At 31.3% G+C, this 22922-nt stretch overlaps 1 protein-coding gene across 4 annotated transcripts in view; it reads right to left on the bottom strand.

Annotated features, from left to right (window-relative positions):
* Positions 1–1600: 1600 nt before the first annotated feature.
* Positions 1601–22922, bottom strand: part of Moe (moesin) — a 28596-nt gene continuing 7274 nt past the window's right edge. For 3 of the 4 annotated variants that reach the window (XM_074238335.1, XM_074238334.1, XM_074238333.1), the window contains 7 exons: positions 13532–13654; positions 4557–4829; positions 4145–4474; positions 3702–3944; positions 3449–3624; positions 2986–3202; positions 1601–2895 (listed from right to left, as the gene is read on the bottom strand). In XM_074238335.1, the coding sequence (XP_074094436.1) occupies positions 2731–2895; positions 2986–3202; positions 3449–3624; positions 3702–3944; positions 4145–4474; positions 4557–4829; positions 13532–13654 (1527 nt within the window). In that variant the 3' untranslated portion in view covers positions 1601–2730. Of the gene's footprint in view, positions 2896–2985; positions 3203–3448; positions 3625–3701; positions 3945–4144; positions 4475–4556; positions 4830–13531; positions 13655–14166; positions 14189–22922 lie in introns of those variants that run through there. The other variant, XM_074238336.1, reaches the window with a different exon arrangement.

Genomic DNA, 22922 nt, shown 5'->3' with positions numbered 1-22922 from the left:
AAAATCGGATTTTATTTTTTGAATATTATTAAAATAACTATATGATTTTTCGAAGCAAATTCTTTTGTCAGGCTTGTCGAATGAAAATGACATATGTAAGTGAATGACTTTGATGAATTGTCAAGATTTACCATCAAAATGAATTATTATTTAATCGAAAGAATTTCCTTTTAATTTCTTAAAACTTTATTCACCTGTAAGGAATTTATTACTTAAAAGTTTGGAAAAAAATCTTTAAAAGTTTTATATACAGCGTACATTCTCAAATGCACTATTATAGTAGTTGCAACACAGCATAAAGGCAATGGGCTATAGCTGCTGCCGGCACACTTAGGAATGTACACCCAATCCGACCCAATTAAAGTATCATGTAAGTATTATCAGAGCCTTAATACTTAGATGATACTCTAAATTTTTAGATAAATCAATTGATAAATTTTATTAACAAAAAATAATGATTTTAGATAGGTATGAATTATCTATAATTATTTTGACGCTATCTAGATATTATTATTCAAAATAAATTTAACAGTCTTCCTGTCATTCAAATCTAAGTATTCTCTATGATTTATGACAAATTTCATTTCGATTGGAAGTGTAGTTATAATTAATTAAAACGTATCAAAGATTATAAACTCTACAGATTAATTAATATATAAATCTGTAGATTAATAATGTTTAATACGTTTTAACTAATTATAAGTACACTTCCAATCGAGATGAAATTTGTCATAAAGCGTAGTAAATATTTAGATTTGAATGATAGGCCGATTGTCATGAACTGCATCTCGATTAATTAATTTGTTTTAAATATATCTTATGATCAAAAAAAGGCAGATACAAAGACGACCTGCAAATACTCGGAACAGCTTCTTGTGATTTCGAAGTTTGACAATTTACGGATCTGAAAGTAGGAACTTGAAAAAAAGGTCATAATTAATTTAAATTCAGTTGAAGCAAATAACAATTGTTAACTCAAAATTTATGGAAATCCTAAGTGATTTCTTATTGATTCAAAATTGTAGAAGAAAAAATGAATTGATCACTTTTATAAGCTTAAGTTCCAACTATCGTATCCAAATATTTAGTGGTAGTAAAATTTTGCCTTTCTTCTGAAAATTTCTTGCTCATGTTCTTACTTCATCGAGGTAGAGGTATCCTGATATCTCCTCACAGTTATACTAAACGTCCTATGACTTGTAAGATTTATTAATATAGAACTGTCATGTGTTGTCGATTATGAACAGCATTGGACAAGATCAAAGCAGTTGATATTCCCTTTTCTATTTAATTTCGGAAAAAAAAAGAAATTTTGGAAAAAAATAATAATAACAATTGAGTAAAAAAGAATTTTGAGTATGTTTTTTTAAAGTTAGATTTATTATTTGCTTTTATGATAACAATAAAATTACAAAGTGAGATAAAACAAAAAAAAAATGTTATTTGAAAATATTTTTAGGTTTTTCTTAAGAACTGTCGGCCTAGAATGATTAATAATTATATGAGTTTAAAGTATTTCATCGATCAAAATAAATCAATTTTATACCTTCCATTGTCTTTCTTTGAATACAATAAAATGGCAGTTTTAAGAAAGTTATAATTTGAATTATGAAATACGTTCCATTTATTTCGTGCATTTTCATATATCTAATAAAAAATGCTTCATGAAAATTGCATTAACATATATATGTATATATATGAAATATTTATATCATTATTTTTGTATACATTCTTTTTACATTTACTCAGATTTTCTTCTTCCGCTCTCATTCGTTTCAATATTGCTCTTCCATTCATTCATGAAATAAAAAAAAAAGATTGAACAATGCATAGATGAACTAAATGCGCAGCCATCACCTTGATGAAATTATATTATTATATTTGACATTATGTATTATAAAAGGCCACAAGTGTATTTAATATAAAATTATGAGTTATTGCGATTTTAAAATACTCAAGTATTTTCAATAAATGCCACCAGGGCTATATTGGAAAATTTCATCTCGTAAAGGTAAGTATTTGTTAGTATATGATGCCGTTTAATATTTATATATATAAATTATGAATTTTAATTTTGATATTTGCAATAGTTCTACATCTTTTTATTTTTGAGAAATTTTAGCCTAAACCCGTTTTTTATTTTTCATTTGAAAAACTATATTACAAATATAAAATATGTAAAAAAAAAAAAAAAAAAGAATACATAATTTAATTGTAAATTAAAACTGCCCTGGTAAATTTACAATCTCAATCTGGCCAAATGTATGATGAACATCAAATACAAAATTTTTCTGTGTATAAATAGACAGTAATAAACAATAACATTACAATCATTTTATGACATTTCTGCCAATAGTTTACCAGGGTTAACATTGTTCATTTACTGCAAAAATTGGAAGTTTTTTAATAAAAATGTTAATTACGATCCTTTCGCTTATTACCATTCAAATAAATGTGGTATATTTCATAACTTGATATTAAATGAAAATATTTAAAAAAATATAAGAACGTATACTCAAAGTATCTAAAGTAAATTTTACACCATTTCTTAAATGATCCAAACTAAATATTATTATATGAAATTGAAGAACGATTCCTTTGATATGCCCTTTAGGTCTTACATTAAAACAAGCACTATTTTTCGAATAAATACAAAAATAATTATGAAACAGATCAGAGTTAAAAGTATTTTATAGCATTTGGATTTTTTTACTTAATGTTTGTCTTAATTTACATATTTTCAAATTGATCGACACGACGTTTAGTATTGCCCTTGCGAATTTCACGTAGTGTTTTATACTTATCGCGTCCTTGGCGTACATTCTCACGGTGAATCTTATCCATCGTCGTTTCTTTAGTTTCATCGCGCGATTGTGCAAGATCTTGCTTCAAAGCCTGAAAAAATATATTCAAATTTAGATATTGATCATTTAAAAATAAAATAACAATAAAAAAAATAAAAGTAGAAACAATAGAATTATTTACCTTGAGTTGATCATGCAGACGTTCATTTCTTTCTGCGAGTGTACGGCGCTCTTCAACTGGATCGATTATCGATTCATCAGTTGTTAAATCTTTAGTAGCATCATTGTGAGGCTGTTCATCCTCACCTTCATCTTCGCCATCTTCGTTCTCTTGGACATGATGATGATAAGGAGTTGAATTTGCTTGGAATGCTCTATCTGCTTCTTCCTGACGTAATCTAAAGAATTTTACAACAATTTAAAATCATTTAGAAAAATTGAATAATTAAATATAAAAAATATCAAGTTATTATTTATAAAAAAATTAATTTATATGTAAAAGATATTGATATGGTTCATTCTATAATAAACCACTTGATTTTCAAATTAACAAATATTCAATTCTGCATATTTTTTTTATTTATATTTTTCGTTTGTATTGTATATAAAAATCAGGCTGGATTTATCAAGCTGAATATATATACCTAGCAGCTTCAACTTCTTCTTGTAATCGTCTAGCCTCTGCATCTTTAACTTCGACTTCTAGTTGGATTCGTGATACTTCTTCTCTCTTAGCTCGGATTTCCTGCTCTAATTTAGCACGTTCAGCAGCTTCCATTTCTTGTGAACGTTCAAGTTTTTCCATCATAACAGTTAATTCCTATATTAAAAAAATCACGTCATTAATTGTATTCTTTTATCTAAAATTGATAAAACAAAAACATAAAATTAATTTACCTTTTGACGATCTTCTAATTCTTCTTTAGCAGCTTGCAACTGCTTGAGTTGATCTTCCAAGCGTCTTATAATTTCTTGAGCCTCATTCAATTCAGCTTGCCGCCTATCCATTTCTTCAGACATACTTCTTAGTCTTTCTTCATACTCAAGTTGTTTTTTTTCTGCTCGTTCTCGGGCTGCTATTTCCAGTTGTAATTTCTCACGTTGTTGTTGTTTAGCAATTTTTTCATCTCGAGCTTGAGCCTGATTAAAATAATAATATAAATTTTTACTACAATATTGGCTTACCATTCAAAATAATACATATCTCAACTCAATCAAAATAGTTTTTAAAACAATAATTAAAAAAGCTATCATAATAAAAAAATTTTTAATTCAATTTATTTTATCAATTATGAACGTAATAAATTCAGTTAAAAGTTTTTTGAATTATGATATGATACCTTCATTTGCTGTACATCAATAGTATCAGGTTTACGTCTGCGCATGTAAAGTTCATGATTTCCCATACAGAGAACTAAAATTCTCTTGTTAATCTTTACTCTTGGTGCAAAGAAAACAAAGTCAGGTGCTTTTTTGTCAATGGGTTTAATAATGAATTTTCTCTCATTGAATGAAATATTTCTTATTTCAGACCAGGGAAAACCAATTTTCGGAGTCAATTTATCATCTTTTTCGTAGATGTTCAAGCCTAAAGCATCCACACCCAACCAAAGCTCAGTTCCTTTCTTGTTTCGAATCTCAAAGTAATTTACTCCATACATTTCTAAATCCTTATAGTTGAAAAATATACAAATTAATAATTAATAATTATAAAACCTCTAGATATAGTTAGATTAAAATTGAATTACTTACTTGAGCAATTTTAAGATATTCCATCATAGCATCTTCGCGAAGCATTCCACGATGTTCTTGCCACCATGTAGTGATAGAACTTTCCCATTCTTCCTTACTCATCTTATGTTGATCCATAACTCGTTGAGGAAGAAGACGATCATTGGCAAGAAAACCGGGTATATGAATAACTTTTTGGAAGTCACCATGTCTGGCTTGAACTGCGTAAGAGGCTAGAAGCACAGATGTCTCAGGAGGACAATAGATTTCGTCGGTAAGAATCGCATTCTTGACCTAAAAAATATTAGAAAAAAAAAAAACAATTTTTTTTTTTTAATACCTCGGTGTAATGTTCCATTTCATAGTTTTATTTCAAATTAAACAAAGTGACTAAAATTTTTAAGAATAAATATAAAATAAATTTTATTTTATAAAAGTTTATAGGACTTTAAAAATGATCTAAAATTCGTCTATAACTATGACCAAAGTTACCTTTTTTTTCATAATCAATATAACTTAAAATTTACATCCCAAGATTACTTTGAAATGGCATAACAAATTATAAAGTTTTCTTACATCTTATTTACATTACAATGATTATTTTTCTACTGAATTAACGTTTTTACTTTTTATCTGCATAAAAAAATTCCAGGTTTTTTTACATTAATTTGCTATGTCACTATTATGTAACCATGTTACTTTGAAATGACGTAATCCTTGTTACCGTTATGATATGTAGTCTTCATACAATAAAAATATGAACCGGTAAAGTTTTATATAAGGTAGTTATAATTATTTGTTTAATAATTGAAAACATCTTTGTATACGCAAATTCAAAGAAACTGATGTCTTTTACAATCTATGCATTAATTCATTTGAAAAAATTTTAAGGTCGTTTGTAACTTTAATATTAGCTATCTCAAACTTTTCATATTTCAATTTTTCGAACAAAAATATATCTGAAAAGAATAAAGCGTACTATACTTTTCAAATAATCTAAGAAAACGAAAATAAAAGGTTAAGAATGGCTGATTCAACAACATGGAAGATCTCTTACAGATCTTCTTTCATGTTGAAAATTTCAGTATTAATAGCACGGTATGAGCCGCGATTGATATGCGAAAAAAGAATCGTAATATTATTCTAACAATAAATTATGATAGATAGTAAACAGTGATATTATTAATAGTTTTTGTGCATTCCCAAATTGATTGATCATCTAACACATATTATGTCTCTAAGATGCCTCAATGATGTAACTTTAGCATAGAATTTTGATTTATGAGAGATTCAATGTTAAATAATACGATATTAAAATTATATGACTGAAATGACATGTACGTCACATTGACATCACATTTACGTTCATTATAACACGTCGCAATGTTACGTGAACAAAAGTTGAGTTGCGAGTTACATATGACGTACGAGTAACTTATAAGTTACTTGAACTTCGGTACGATATAGATGACCGAACCATGTGGTGAAGCATGTGTGTAATTCGTGAAGAATTATCTATGTTACTTTGCGTGGTGAGTATACTGACATACTTCTTATGTAAAAGGACTATTGTATCGTTGCCCTATTATGATTGTGGAATTCAAACTGATTCGAAGTAATTAGCAAAGATTTTCTTAAATACTTTTGCTAGATGTCAAGGATTCATTTTTATAGTATCAGATATAATAATAATAATAATAATAATAATAATAATAATAATAATAATAATAATAATAAGCGATGCTTGCTACGTGGCCTCCAAGCGGCGCATCGCGGGAAACGCAGACCATAACATCAGGTCTGTAGGCGAACGACGTAGCCAGTGCAGTGGGCCAACTACCCACTGCATGGAAATACCTGAGTTACAACACATCAACTCAGAAGTGCTCCCCACAACCGGTCCTTTTTGGATGAGGACCATTCATCAGGTGGGAGGAGCACGCCGGACTCGATGAATTATGACGACCCTGGCGCTATAAGGACCAACTTTAAGTGGACGAAGGAACTCAGAGTCGATCTCTTGGTGTGCTACCAACGTAGCGAACCGGGGGTGAGCGGTTATATGGCCCGGATGCACACTCTTTGGAGTGATATGCATCCGGAGCTAGCGCATTTTACGCACAAACACCTGCATAACTATGCCGCTCATCTTCGGCGTAACAGAAGATCGCTTGTGCCGGATAGAAGGCAGTCTAATAGACTTTCTTTTCTGGCGCAATTACACCAAGAACGACGCCGTTCCTCCTTGGATAACAACAATCCCTTTGCAGGACGGCGAGTAAGTATATCTAAAAAGATAACTTACTCTCAACAACAGCTTGACGCGGTAAATGAAGATCTCCGTACAAACATCAGGTTGAGGCAAGGTTGAAACAGCGCATCTCACAACTTGGCTTGAAAATTGACATATCCCGGAAACAGGTCTCCCGCATTCAATATGTGATTGAGTTCGACACAACTCAAAGAACATACACGCCCTGAATTCGGCGCATTGCTGCTGAACTTCGGTGGCGTCATCACACACTGAACAAGAGTACGCTTCTTGTCATTAAGGAAGAGTCTCTTAATAAATTGCGGGCTCTAGTGGCTGCTAAAAAGTCATTAGAGAAAAGGCTGAAGCGGTTGATCGACAACGCACTGTTTCGATCCAGCCCCTCACGCTTCCTGACACCAAAGACCGATGTTACCGGGAATTATCCAACACCTGAGCGGGTGGAAGCTTTTTGGATACTGAGTTGTATGGAGATTAACCAAACGTGAACGCCAACACTCCAGCTCTGCACGACTTCAAAGTATTCTGTCGGGAACACCGTCGACAGAATGCTGATGAAGAGAGCCCTGCAGTCAGTGTGGATGAAGTTCGTTCAGCTCTAAATGGCAGCAAAAATTGGGCTGCCCCGGGACCAGATGGCATTAATGTCTTCTGGTGGAAGAAGTTTACTTCTACCCACCTCCATCTGGCCCGCATATTTACATCATACATTAGAGCTGACGATCCGATTCCGGACTGGCTTGTAGAAGGGCGAACCGTACTGATACCTAAAAAAGGTGACTTGTCTGACCCTAAGAATTTCAGGCCTATCACCTGCTTGAATGCGGTTTATAAAATTTTTACAAAAATTTTAAATAACCGTATCTTGCAGCAGATAGAGCCTGGATGGCAACAGATATATGAACAACGTGGCAGTAAAAGAGGCCTGTCAGGTTGCAAGGAGAACCTGATAGTGGATCGATGCGTCTTACAAGATGCGATCTACTATCAACGCAACCTATCAATGGCTTGGATTGACTATCGCAAGGCATTTGACTCAACTCCTCATGAGTTGATTTTATATCTACTCAAATGCCTGGAAGTCAATCCGGAAACAGTGGAATGCATTCGGCGTACAATGCAGCTCTGGCGAACGCGTTTTCACATTGGAAGTGGACACGCATTACACGTAACCGGAGTTGTAGAGTATAAACGGGGGATCTTCCAAGGCGATTCCTTGAGCCCTCTGCTGTTTTGCATTTCACTGCTGCCTATATCTGTTGCACTCCGTAAAACTCATGGGTACTCTGTGGGGCCTTCGGGTGATCGAAACTATTTGATCACTCATCTGCTTTACATGGATGATCTAAAGCTCTATAGTGCTGATAAAGATCATCTACAAGCGGCCCTCAACATCGTAGCAGAGTACACACGAGATGTCGGAATGTCTTTTGGGTTGGATAAGTGTGCGGTCGTACATCTGGCGAGGGGTAAGTGCTCTGATACGGGGGATGATGTCGAGTTAGTAGATGGGAGCGTTTTAAGACAATTAGACGCCGGAGAGTTGTATAGATACCTAGGAATGGAAGAGCACCGTATGCATGCGGTCTCTGAAGTCCGAGCAACTCTCCAGAGCGAGTATGTTAGGAGACTCCGGAAAATTTGGTCCTCCGAACTTTCCGGCAAAAATAAAGTCTCAGCTACTAATATGCTCGCTGTTCCAGTCTTACTATACTCTTTCGGTGTTCTGAAATGGGCCCGAAAGGATTTACGAGATCTCGACATCAAAACCCGTAAGATCATTAATATGAATCGGAGCATGCACCCCAATTCATCTGTCGCCAGATTATACCTCTCTCGGTCCATCGGTGGGAGAGGTTTGCAGAGTTTGGAGCGGCTTCACGACCGTTTGGTCCTGGGTTTAACACACGAAGTTGTCAATTTCACTGCAGACGAGGATGACTTTCTTATGCAAATTGTACATAAACATGAAAATGCGCATAAGGGGTCATTCTTGTATAAGGCAGCAATATATGCGGCAAGAACCCTTGGTCTTGGAGAAATAAACGCTCTTATGGAACTCCGAAAGGAGGAATTTAAGAGCGTCATCAGGAACGCCGAGGAAAAACTACTCCTTGGCGAACTGATGGACAAGTTCATGCACAGCGTGTTCTTTAAACACGTGCGTGATCATGGCTTGTCCACCCAGCTGACGTTTTCCTTCTTAGTCAGCTGGCCTGATGTCCGAGACTGAAGGGTTCATATTTGCCTGCCAAAATGGTGTCATTAACACTCTTAAGTACCGTAGCAAGGTGCTCCAGGTGCGGCTTCCGGACACGTCCTGTAGGAGGTGTAGACAACATCCGGAGACGCTTATGTACCTTTTGTCGGCATGTCCAGTGCTGGCGAGAGGTGCATATATCCAGCGTCACAATGCTGCCCTGAGAGTACTGTACTACTATCTTCGTCATTGCTACGGTATTGACGTGACACCAGTGCTGCCTTATCTGCCAGGAGATATTCCCCAGGTTGTTGAGAATAACAGTTGCAAAATTTATTGGAACATGCCATTTGCAACAACCCGGCGGATAGATCACAACAAACCTGATATTGTGCTCTTCGACAAGGCCACTCGTGACATTTATGTCATTGAGTTCTCGGCCCCGGCTGAATACAACATCTCAGCCAAAGAAGAGCACAAAAGACAAATATATCAGGATCTCCTGTTTGAAATTGGCAAACTTTACCCAGGTTACCGTGTCAAGCTTGTTGTCCTGATTGTTGGCGTCCTAGGAGGGATGAAACAGTCTTTTGTATCCTCACTTGCCAAAGTTCCAGCTTGCTCATCAAAAGCTGAGTTCTTGGCAGTTAGGATGCAGAAGGCTGTTATACTTGGTTCTCTCCGTCTCTTAAGGGAAATGACTTTGGCCTGCTGTGATCACTAACCGCCTTGTTGTGCGGAGTGGTCCAGCAGTAACGGATGGAGCTCAGGCTGGGCCCTCGGAGAATCGGACTCCGGGGATAACCCCCCTGAGCATTTAATACCAAAATAATAATAATAATAATAATAATAATAATAATAATAATAATAATAACATAGGCGGTGTGTCTTGGTTAAAGAAAATGGAAACAGTCTTTTAAATTTTAAAAGAATCAGTTGCACACCGAGCCGAAGGCGAGTGTAGTAAGTCCGCAAATTGGAATACCCGACTTTTATTCCTGACGTAGACACAACTTTTTGCCATATTTATGAACGAAATCGGAAAGTCATAGTATCCAAAAATTTTTTACATAGCGATGTAAAAATAATTTAAAAACCTAAATAATTCAATCGTAAAAAAGTGTGGGGTGCCTAATTAAAAAATTTTTTAATTAATTTTTTGTTTATAACTCTACTCTTATTTTAGGCTTATTGAAAAATATTTTCTGCTTTTTAGTTTGGTCTTCTAATAAAGCTTGTTTTTTAGTTTTTTAAACTATTAATTATTTCGTAGTTTTTTAGAACTCTAGTAATTAGTCAGTTCATTTATTTCAAAAAGGTCACTTCAAAAGTTTTAATTTACTCCCGATTTCAGATTTAGTTGGTGATTCTGACTTATTAAATTATCATCTGTCTTATTATTTTTATAAGTTATTATATTTAGATAAGCCTTTTTGTCTACGTGGGCTATTTACTAAAGATCTAGATGGTAGGCGCTTTGAAAGATTAGCAACAAAGAAAAACAATGTAAACTTCAAAACACAAAACTATGCTGTCACTTACTACGAGTTCTCTTTTGTTCTTAATGCTATTTATATCTAGGAGTAGTTTTCAATACATATAATAAATGCAACGAGTATTGAAGTTTTCAAAAATAAAATTTATGATTATCTGTTTAACTTGGATCTGCAATTTATATCAATTACCAAGGTTATTCGTAAAAAACTACCTGTTATATTGGTTAATGTTTCTATGTTAACTCTTAGATATGCAAAGTATATATTTACAAAGATTTTATGATAGTTAAGTCAATTAAACTTTCACCTATTTTTATTTAGAGCCATTATGTTTTTCTATGTTATAACTTATAAGTTTTATTGAAATCATATATTTTTATTTGTCACATATTTTTTGTTACTCGCCATTTGGTCATCGGGCCTTAACATCAAATAACGCATCTATCTTTCGATCATGAAAAGTGGTAGCAAATTTTCGCCATGAAAAAAACAATTCCGCTTTTAAACGAATGACGTAAGAAACTTAGTTTTGAGCTCTTTAATTATTTAATGAAGCAAATTCATCTAATGAACTTTATAAAAAGTGTTATTTAAAATAAGACTTAAAATTGAGAGAAACAGCAATTCAAAATTGAATTTATTAATGGCTTATTTAAGTTAAGTTATTTAGAGCAGATTCAGAGTAAACAGCTATCTTATTTGGGTTGTCATGTTTTTGGCATAAATGACACGTTTTTGTATTAGTACATAATTCATTTTTAATTATTTAGCTCTATTAGAGCACAATAGCTTATAAACATTGAAAAGTAAAAATTCATGTACATAATCAATTTTCGATGAGCTGTCTAAAAACGTTGATAACTTATCTTTAATAGATTAATTTAGTAATATACGATTTACAACAAAAATGAAATTAAAAACCTCCGCAGCTTTAACTTTAGATAGTATAAGAATTTAAGGTTCATTAATATTGGCACTTGTACATATATTTGATTTGCGGATTCATCGTACCTGTTATTTTACCACACCTCTTGAATCTTTTATCTTCTCAAATGACCGTAATTTTAGAATAATTGATGTATTTTTATTGCATTAATTTTAATGATCTTGTAACAGGGTAAAATTACCCTTAATCGATAAGTCACCGAATATCGATAATTATTCGACATAGCACTGGCGCGTCTCGATCTTCGGGCCTAAAGGGAGAATAGGAGGGGGTGAGTTTGGGTTAAAATAGGTGAGCCGTGCAGTGGAACAGGGAGAAGTAGTGTGACCGCCAGACTGAGTACCACGGAGATCAAAAAGGACCGTTCCCGAGAGTACTGACGAGACGAAGGAAGCCAACTACAACTAGGACTTCATCCTCAACGAGTGAGTTAGATCATCGTTTTGTTCGTCAAGGTGTCAATTATTGCTCTGTGGGAAGGAAGTGGACCGCGGTTTATCCAATGCCCAGTTACTTCTCCTAATTATTTATCAATTGGATCGTTTAATCGACGATTATTAATAGATTAATAGTGAAACATTTGCTAGTTTTGGATTTAGTGATTTTCATGGGGGTTTATACCCGAGGATCACTCAATCGACCTTGCGGGGGAAGTTTTAATATCTGAAAGTTTTCAATCAATTAACTAACATCTAAGAAAATTCATTAAATTAATCTTTCAATAATTAACTGAGTAAAATTGATTAATTTTTGTCATTTAGAAAAATCGATAGATTTTATTCGTGGAATTTTCGTCAAGCGTCAGTTGTGTGTCGCATAAATTCCAATACCCAAGGTCAAGCAAGACTCGACTGGCGAATGTTCTAGCAAATAAAATTTGACTATTTCGACTCGTGTCGAATTTTTATAACTGATCAACGAGTAGAAAATTATTGATAATATTTTGTATTAAGAATTAATTATTAAGAATATTTTATTAAGAATTAATTATTGAAAATAATATAGATTGGAAAATTATTAAGAATATTATATTAGGAATTATTTATTGAAAATATTTTATTGTAAAACTAATTATTTTATATCACGTGGAAATTAAGTAAATTTTGGGGATTAGGTCCGTGAAGGAATTAAATTAAAATTAATGACACTTGATAATTGTCGGCGTGGATATTAAGTCCAAGTAATCAGTTAATCGAGTCAAAAAATCGTCACAGTAAAAATTTAATCAGAGTTAGTGAATTAAACTTTTGTTAATAATTTTGAAGTGATTGTAAAGGTTGATATTGTGACTAAGTTAATTCAAGGCATTAAGCCTCTGGTTCTATAGGGATTAGTTCGAAGTTAATTGAAGTTGATTGTTGAATTGGAATTATTGTTTTTACCAATTACCAAAATGATTGAATAATTTGGAAAAATATTGTAATTAAATTAAAATCCTTTTTTATTAAAATTTATAAAATTGTAAAATCAATTAAGCGAAGTGTGGGTTATGTGTGTGAAGAATTGAACGGGTTATGCGTGATAGAGAGTGTTAATAGTGTTAAGTTCGGTAGTCCTGTGGACTTAATTTTAAGTAGAAAAGTGTGTAAGTTAGTTAGTTTTGGTCGTCCGGTGGACGTTTAATTTTAAGTTTAGTTCTAAGACAGGTGTGGGAGACCGTTTGTTTGAAAAAGCCCGTCTAGTCATCGTATCGTCATTGGAAGGTTCGTTTGTAAATATCGTGTATTTCGCAGTTATTTCGCAGATTCTCTGCTTCGTTAGATTATAAGTGTGTGAGTGAGCGCTTAAAATTTGTTAAGTTTGTAAAATTTTTATTGTTAATAAATACCGGTATATTGTTAATTAATTTTTTATTATTCAACAGCACCTTCCTCCACTCTCTCTCTACCGTGAGATAAGTTTTCTCAGCTCTGGACCGGTTCCAGGAACCGTGATTAATAATCCTGGTGGCGCCCTGATAATTTTTATTGTTGTTAGTTTTGTTTAATTATTTATAAAATTGATTAGGGGCTAACCTGAGTAGGTAAAACTGTTACAATCTGTATAACTAAAGCCATTGAAAAAAATCACAAGATTACTTACTTGAAGATAAAATAAGCGAAGTGTAATGTCTTGAATTATTTCTTCAGCAACATCTTCTGGATAAAATTTCGCACGGAATTTGAACTGCAGTGGGTTCTCTTTTTTAACTTCTTGGCTCATCACCTGAAAAAAAATTTGCTCGTTAATACCAGTTAAACCAATGACTGACGAGGTAAGACCAAAAAGGGTGTGAAAATCAGGAAGGGGCAATTGGGATGTTTTATTTTTGGACAGCAATATATTTCTTCTATCCTACCTAAAAAACTGATAATTTATAGCAAAATATATAAATATATGTACTTTCATTAAAAGAGAGAATTTAAGGTTTAACTCATCAACTTCAATCTCCTATAGAATAACAAGATAACATTTTTTTTCATTTCCAACATGATTTTCCGGTGTTAAAAGATAATTTCAATAAAAATAATAAAAACAGCCCTGTAGAGCATTACATTTTCTACAAAAAAAATTTGTGAAAATCAACTCGTTATTTTCAATAACTGACAACATATCAGTTCGAAAATTGGATTTCATGCAAAATGAGCGAATTATCACATGTAATGACAACTTTTAAGAACACACAGGTAAAAAATCAGCATGCGTGATTTAGACAAGATCAAGCCATTTTTGCTTGCCTTGAGCGTGAAGGCAAAGCCCAGCCTCGCCTGAAAATCAAGTTTCCGATTTCGTCGAATAAAATTGTATCTGAAATTCATAATATACATGTAAATAATATAAAAAAAAAACTGTTATGAAAAAAAATGATTAATGAACAGATTTATAACACTAATAAATTGATGAATAATTATTTTTGTAAGACTGCTTTTGACGGTTCATTACGTTAACTTCTAGGTTTTTTTTTTTTTTTAAATTAACCTTCTAATATGGCTACTGCAAAAAATTGTATTGGAAATAGCAACACGATATTATTTCATTTAATTACAATTAATATGTATCCACTAGCAGTTATAAACAATCTTTTATCTACTTATGCAAATATTTATTTTTTTTTTTCCAATTCGTCAGTATAATGTAAAACAGGTCTAATTTAGGTTATCGTTTTTTGAATCGACCTTCAACATGAAATTCTGTTAAAATTAAAATAATATAGCTTTAAATACCATGATTATTCGAGACATGCATATATGAATTTTTCAATGCAATATATGATGAAAAACTTTTATATTTTAGTACAAATAATTCTTACCCTAGATAAGAAGGAGAGTCCAGTCTTCAAAACGTTAGCATTTTAGTTGACATGCGTTAAAAATATAAAAAACAGAATAGATTGAATATTTTTTAGTATGACGATATTAATAAAATAATATACTATGATCGTACTGTAATTACTTTGCACACCTCAAACATGAAATAATAAAGTGGTGATTTATTACATTGTTGAAAATTATAATAGCATTTGTGTAGTAAAAGTGATTAAAAATAGTAAAATAAACCATAATTACAATTCAAAACTGCACATAAAAAAAAAAGCTACCTTGAACCAAGAAGAAAAATTTCTTCACAAGTTTTGTTTTGAATCAAAGTAAAAATTTTTAGCTTATTGAAGTAGAAATTTTTTTTATTAAAAAAATTTTGACTTCGTAAAAAATATAACTTTTTTATCTGAAAAGATAATTCATTAAGAACCATTCCCATGTTTTTTTCTACTCACACTTAATGGGGATAACGTCTATCTTTGCAGCACTCAAACGTTAAATGGAAACTTAGAAATCAAATTTCTCGTCAAAAAATGGAAATTCTCAGAGAAAAAAAAACACTCTTCAAGAAAATACCTTTAGAAATTATTCATTGAATATCAGAACATATTGTTAAAAAGTTTGATTTGTCTAGAGGAACAACTTCTTCGGATCAAGAAATATTTTCTTTGGTTAAAAATTATTTTACGATCACTCAAAAAAGTTTTCCTAAGCTTTCTTTCTTCTGTTTTTCACTCTAGTTAACCCACAATTTTCATATTTAGTTGGAAGAGTAGGCTTTTGAAATATCTCAAACCAAGAAAACTTACTTAGTTTTCACAAAAAAAAATCTAAAATATAATAATAAATAATATTGGATCTATAATGAATAGCAATCATTTAATAATAAATACTAATTCAAACAATAAAATCGTGATTTTAAAAGTTAATTTATGATACTTATTATTCACATGTTACAATTCAAAAATCATACAGAAAAAAAATTCTCCTACAATCAGTAATAAAATCTATGTATTATAATGTCACTTACATCAACATTTACACGGTAAAAAAGTAAATTTTAAATATAACAATTAAAACAAAACTATAATTATTGACTTGGCACTTTTTACTATTTGAAACGATAATTTTTAAAGAGTGATTCTATATTCATTATAGTAACCTTTACAAATCACTTTTTTCAACATTAAATTCTAAATCCTAGCTTCTACACTTTTTCACATCATGTTTCGTAATTTACGGTATCTTTGTGGTATCTTAAAGTCCAAGTAAATTTTCCTACTTAGTTTCATCAATATAAGCAAATAACGTCTTTCACCAAGTATCTTATTCAAACAATATTTACTATATATATCAAAGGATATAAATTTTTCATATGATCAACTTAACTACTCGACGATGCCTCAAAAATTTGTAAGTCAAAGAATTTTTTCCTTATTCTAGATGGAAAATTTTTAAAATTTTCTTTCATTTAAAAAATTTTCGGGGTTTATTTGAGTTACTCAAAAATTTCATAGAGTAAAAATAATATCAAACCGAGTTAACTTTTTAAACTTGTGAATATTTACAACAGTACATATATAAATTTCGGATAACCCAGACTAACTGAATCTATTATGGAAATTGGCAACACCGATTTAGCAAACTTTTTTTGTCTTTCAAAAAATTACCCATGGTATCTTTAGATTTTTTTTTAATTCTTCAATTCTTTTAAAAATTTTTTCAAAATATCTGTTCTTAAAATATAAATTCAAATCCTGTTCTAATTATAGGGCAATAATACTTTATTTCTTTTGAATTCATCAAGTCAATTAATTAGAATTGAAGTAGTGTTTAAAGGTGGTTCGACATACTGAAATGTACGAAGATTTAAAAAGTAAACGCTTTTTATATACCAGTAAGCTATTGTAGACTAACACCTTTATATCTCAAAATGCCGGGCACTTTTAACCACTTTTTTACTTACTAAAAAAAAAAAAAAAAAAAAAAAATAGGAAAACAGTTGACCCCAAAGGCCATTCCTGTAACTTCCCGCTAACTCTATACCTGAGCGTTAAACATTTCACTTCTTTTTTTTTTAAGCTCTTCGAGCTCAGAAATATTATTTTCGGTTTATTTTAAGCTCTCCGAGCTCAAAGAGATAACTGTTCTAAGCTTTTGAGCTCTTCGAGCTCAAAACTCTGATAGAAGTTTCATATAACACTATTATTTGAATTTTTTAACCGTATTAACTTTTAAATAAATCAACCGATTTTTTAAACTTTTTAGATCATCATTTTTGAAAAACCAATGTTAATTAATGTAACATTAAAAACATTTTTATTAACTTTCACCTTTTTAGAAATTATAGCCCAATTGCGTACATTTTTCATCTACAACACCTTGAAACCTTCCGGAAGTTGATACAGCAAGTCCGCTTTTATCCCTACATTGTAAAAAAAAAGATACCTGCTAAATTTCAAATCTGCTGGATTATTATATAATTTCAGATTTGATTCATTTTTATTATCTTGAGAATCTCAAACTTGTCTGTCATCAATATCTTAAAAAATAAATGCGGCTTGATAAAAGAAAATGTTTTGTTGAGCATAAGTAAATTGATGTTCTTTAATTTTTTTCAATCATTTGCTAAGTAACCGATAATTATTGATAATACCTCTTAAAAATAAAAATTGAGAACTCGAAAAGAAAAAAAATAGATTAAAATTCAAAAGCAAGTGACGAAAAATATTGATCAGTACATTCGTAAGGATAAAAATTAATCTTTGAAACTTTTCATTCATATCTTCAACTTTTCGCTAAAAAATTGTAATTTTGAAAGAAATCTGAAAGTTTTAATTTTCTGATTAGTGCGATAATTTATTCAAAGTCATATATTCAAAGCCATATATTGTGTGCATGATTCGAAGGGGCTATTAGCAGAATCTGTTTCTATATTCATTTAGATTACTGACTATTACAGTGCTCTGATAATTATTAAACTTGCCATTGTTGATTTTGACTAACAGTATTCATGAACCATATTCATTCATACTCTTGAAAAATATTTTTAAAATAATAAATGTTTTTTTTTTTTTTTTTAATTTTTTAGATATTGTTAATTTTTTATAAATATATCAGGTTCTTTTTTTATATAAATATACTTAGAGGGTAAATTTATTATAAAGTTATTGGTAGTAAAAAATTAAATGTTTCACAATCTCATCAATTATAACGAGGAAATAAAAATTAAAAGTGCGAAAAACTTTGAAATTTAAAATATGATTACATTAAATGAAAACAATAATTATTCACTTAATAAAGTTTTTTCGTAGTGATAAAAACTAATTTTATTTCTTTACTAGTATTAATGTAAATGATGATTTTGTTTTTAAATAGGTAAAAAGATAGGGAAATATCCGTTTTGGTCACTTTACACGGTAAAACGTAATTCTAATTTTATATCGAGGTGATGCTATTTTCAGCTCAGTGGTATAGTAAGTGCTGTGCTTTAGCATAGTAAGTGTATAAGAGGTGCTACGTGAGATACAAACTTAGAATCGATTTTTTTTTCCATCTAAAGCCGTTTTTGATCACTTGTAGTTTAAGATAATATCCATTTAAGGGTATTATTTTAATAAAATTTTTAACCATTGACATTCATACAAACCGAATTTAAGATGTCATAACGTTTATAAAATTATTTATACAGCAATTTGGGTATTGAGTGGTCAAAAAGCTACAGTGGCGACAAACGGTACTTCTATCCCGTTAACATTAAGAATGAACATGAGCGTTTGAGGCGTGCACTATTAAGTTTTTGACATTTTCTCTATCCAACATTATGAGTGATAATTATAAAGTAATCGATTTTACTAACTATTACGACACTAAGATACTTTTTTAACGATTTCAAATAAATAATTAGAGATTACTTGTATGTCATTTTATCTATTCTTACCAACTCGCCATCATATTCATCATCATCTGTGTCCGAATCTGAATAACCTCTCAGCTTCCGTACTTTTCGTTTTACTTTTTTTTTTACCACCTTAGTAACAAATTTCTCCTGCTGCATGAAATGATAATAGATTCGAAAGTCTTTTTTGCAAAAAATGGGTAGTCATTTGGGTAAAATTTGAGCTTTAAATATTAATATTGAGAAATAATTGCGATTCTTAATTTCCGATTTTAATAACACAGGAAAAAATTTTTTTTTTAGCTTAATTTTTTTATGTTTCAAAAAATTAGCATATCCTAAAAATTAATAAAAATCTTGTGGAAAATTGAATGATCTACAAAAAAAAGGTTTAAAATGATTTTTCACTAAGACGACTAGTTTAAATTATTTCAAGGTAAAGTTAAATCTAAAATTATGTATGATGAATTCCACAAATTTTTCAGATCTATTCATTTTTGGCCTACCCTAGTACGTATGAAACTGTTATTCGAATTGTAAAACCCTTATTGGACCTCTGCAAAAATAGTGAGAAAAATTGTATAGCTCACTGTTAAAATTTAAGATGGCACTAAAGCTTTAAATTTGAGGTAGTATTGCTTATTTGGAAAGATGTTAATAGCAATTGTCGAAAGAATAAACGTAAAAGAAGTTGCCGTCTATTGCATCTGAACAACCTACTGCAGCGTCACAGTTAATTCAGTATTATGTGTAGATACGCCTGTCCATACCCTTCATCACTTTCATTATTCCTATGACGGCGGGTGAAGTTCAAAAGGAAATTTAAAGAGGATAGTGCCTCATAGTAGTTGGGGGTAAGCTTTCTGTTAGCATACCGTGGGTGGTAGTAGTGATAATTCGTTGCAAGTTTGCAATTAGCTATTTGCTACTTGCTATTAACTTGTTGTATTGATCATAAATTTAAGTTATATACATTAGAAATAAACTTTCTTTGTTGCTGTAAGATGGACCATCTCCGACCACCTCACTTTTCCCCTCCCCAGATTTCTGTTGGCATGCCGTGGAAGATGGTGATGGTAATTCGTAGCAAGTTTGCAGGTATCCATCTATAGTGGCTCTCTGAATTTTGAGCTTGACTTGGGTGTCAATTTTTTTTTCATTACATTTTGTGTTTAAGCACTTCGTTGAAAAAAGAAAGAATCTCGATTTCCTCTGGAAGGTAAATGCAACTTTTATCAAAAGGATTTTTGTTTTTTTCTTTTAAATCATGTATGGTATTGAAGATGGGACACTTGGTAATGAACAGAAATACTGGGTTTGTTCAATTTATGGAATACTTCTTGAGCTATTTTCAAGTTTCATAGAAAACGAGTGAACCCGATTTTATGCTAATGTGACGCACTTTTTAATTTTTCTTTGCTTTTAATTGGATAGATAAATGCGATTATATCGACAAATTTTTGTAGAAAATCCATAAAATTAGTATCATACTTAAATTTGTTTGACCTCGCAGTTTTACAAAAAAATTCATCATATTTATGATTAGAAAGTTGTCGTAAAGGCATTCACGTATAAGGTTGACGATTTGAACCAAAATGATTTGAGAAGTCAGTTACCAGAATTGGTTCAGCCATATCAACAATGAAGAAGTTTCCGGTGAAACCTCGTAGCAGTCTAAAATTGAGATTGTCTTCTTTTAAAATGTTAGTATCAATAGTAATGGTGTTCGCAACAGAGTTGATAATTTAGGTGTATTTTTTTGAACTTTCAAAAGCACAAGCGACAATACAATCTTGATCACATTCGAAGTTGAAGATTATGATCTTCTAAGAGCAGTTTGTTGTTTTGTGGACAAAGGTACTCGTTAATGCTATGCGAATAGCGTCTTTTCTGACTGACACTTAAACAATGTAAAACGTCTAAGCGTTGAAACGTTATCGCTATTAAAAACTGTTGTTTTGGCAATGTTATATTCATGATCTTTAGAAATGACTAATGCAATATGTGTTTGTGTGTAATTGATTGGTTTGTCTGGTAAGCTGATGCACTGTAAACAAACGGTATGGGAAAATTTACTTGAGGAAAATTATTTTTCTTCATACCTCGGTCGAAAGTACGTACTTTCCTCTCTAATGGCAGGAAAGAAAGTTTAACATTAACTCCCTGTGAGAAGTACACGCGCGCCCTCTGTAACGGCGGGAGGAAAGAATTTCTCATGCGTAATTACACTTGTAACTAGGGACTGTTTATTCCGTCACTATAGCAAATTCTTAACCACTGTAATTTCTATTGCTACCTCTACCTTAAAAATATTTATCAATGTTGTTTTGTCATCTGTTAAATAAGAAAAATTTCTGAAAATAATATTCCTACCAGTAAACTATCATCAGAATACTCATCTAAAAATTTTAATTTGAATAATCAAGTTATGAATTATCAAAACTGTATTTTTGTATACTCAGTGGAGATATAATTTTTAACTGCTCCAATATCAAGTTTGAAAACTGTGTATTTTATGGAAGGATTATTAATAATTGCGATCATTCAAGAGAAAATTGAAACAATTAAAAAAAATGCAATAAGAATTTTTTGCTTATAATATATTTTGTTTGATAAATTTTATAATAACTAATATAGTTTGTTAAACTAATGAAAATAAATACATCTTTGAAAAAATGAAATTAATTTATTTTTAAAAAATATGACCAGACTTGACTCTTCGAATGTATTTGATGCCTGCCCCCACGACCAGCAGCACTCGCTTCGCTCGTACCGCAAATGTCGGGGCAGGCATCAAGACATACTTATCTGCACTTGAAATTAAAAAAAGTAAAATTGATAACGTACTTTCGACCGGCTATGAAGAAAAATCGTATACACTACACAGGCCAAAAGTTGAAATCTCGGTCCTGCGCGTCATGGTGCCCTCGGCTTCGCCTCGTAGTGTAATATACTATTCCCGGATTCTTACTAATCTGACGCTCGTCATCAATCTATGTTTGTATCAACTAAAATTTTACTTGACTACTTTCTGTTCTTTTTTGTTTAAATCTTATAGATCCTCTATCTTTCCTCGTGTTTTTTTGTCACTCCTTGTCATATCATTTTGAAACAAAACTAGTATTCACTAGCTTATTTTTTGTTTTTCAAAATTTAGTCTATTGCTATATTTGGTTTATTGCTATTGATACTTCCCAAACGTTCGTTACGTTAATGACAAATTTCTTGTTCGATAATCCAGTACTACTAAATTTTTAGTAATTTTATTTAAATCAAATTTCTTCAATCACAGTGTGATTTGGCAGTTTGGCTGGAATTTAATTAAATTAGATGAAATTTTTTTCAATATTGTCTAATATTTTTCTTGATACACTTGTCTAGTTAGTTTATCCATGAAAATTTTAGATTGATAAAACTTAGGTGAGGTTCTTAAGACTACAGAACTAGCTATTAATGTTTTCATGCTGGTAGATCTTCAACGTTTCCTTGCAACTTTCTAGATAATATTTGACATGATTTAAAGGCTGATCCTCTCTTTTTCTCGCGTCGCACTCATTGCAACAAACGGTACTTACTATTCTTGTTGCACTCATGATTCTAAAGCTTTTGCAGTTTTACATTTTTCTTTTAAACAAATGAAAATTTTGAAAAAAAAACGCTCTGCTACGAAATAAATAATTAAAAAATCTATTATGTATCAGAGCGGTTTTTTCAAAATTCTCCTTGGTCTAGGAGAGAAATATAAATCTGCGATCATAGAGACCGGCTGTTAACTAAAGCTGCGATTTTTTCATTATCTGAAGCATATCCGCCGATCGGTAGATTGCAGGATCTTCATTATTAAGTTAATCTTTTGTATATTAGTAGATTGTATCAATCATAGGAAGGACTTAAGACTTGTACACCTCCCCTTATGTTCTTGAATTTATTAGAGTAACCACAGTTTTTTTTAAAGGTGGTAAAAAAATTAAGATCATGAAATTATGAAAGTTAATTTAAAATTTCAAATCAGCATACAAATTCTTTAAATATTAGCCAAGCATAAAGTTAGCATACGAGTGCATATCATTTATGTACATGAATCGGTACTGCACTGTATTCAAAATCCGAACATATTGATTAATAGCTGAGTGCCGAACATCAATAACTCGAATAAACGCACGTATTCAAAGAGAACATCGCAAAAATAAAAAATTTTGATTACCAATGAATTGAATCTAACTCCCTGATTAACAAGATTTCATTAAAAAATACATGAATTGGGCAAGAAACGATC

The sequence above is a fragment of the Cotesia typhae genome, unplaced genomic scaffold, assembly GCF_013202065.1.
Source record: "Cotesia typhae breed Kobodo isofemale line unplaced genomic scaffold, CoteBio_Ctyphae contig_22, whole genome shotgun sequence".
NCBI classification, from domain to species: domain Eukaryota; kingdom Metazoa; phylum Arthropoda; class Insecta; order Hymenoptera; family Braconidae; genus Cotesia; species Cotesia typhae.
This window is presented reverse-complemented; position numbering and strand designations above follow the sequence as displayed.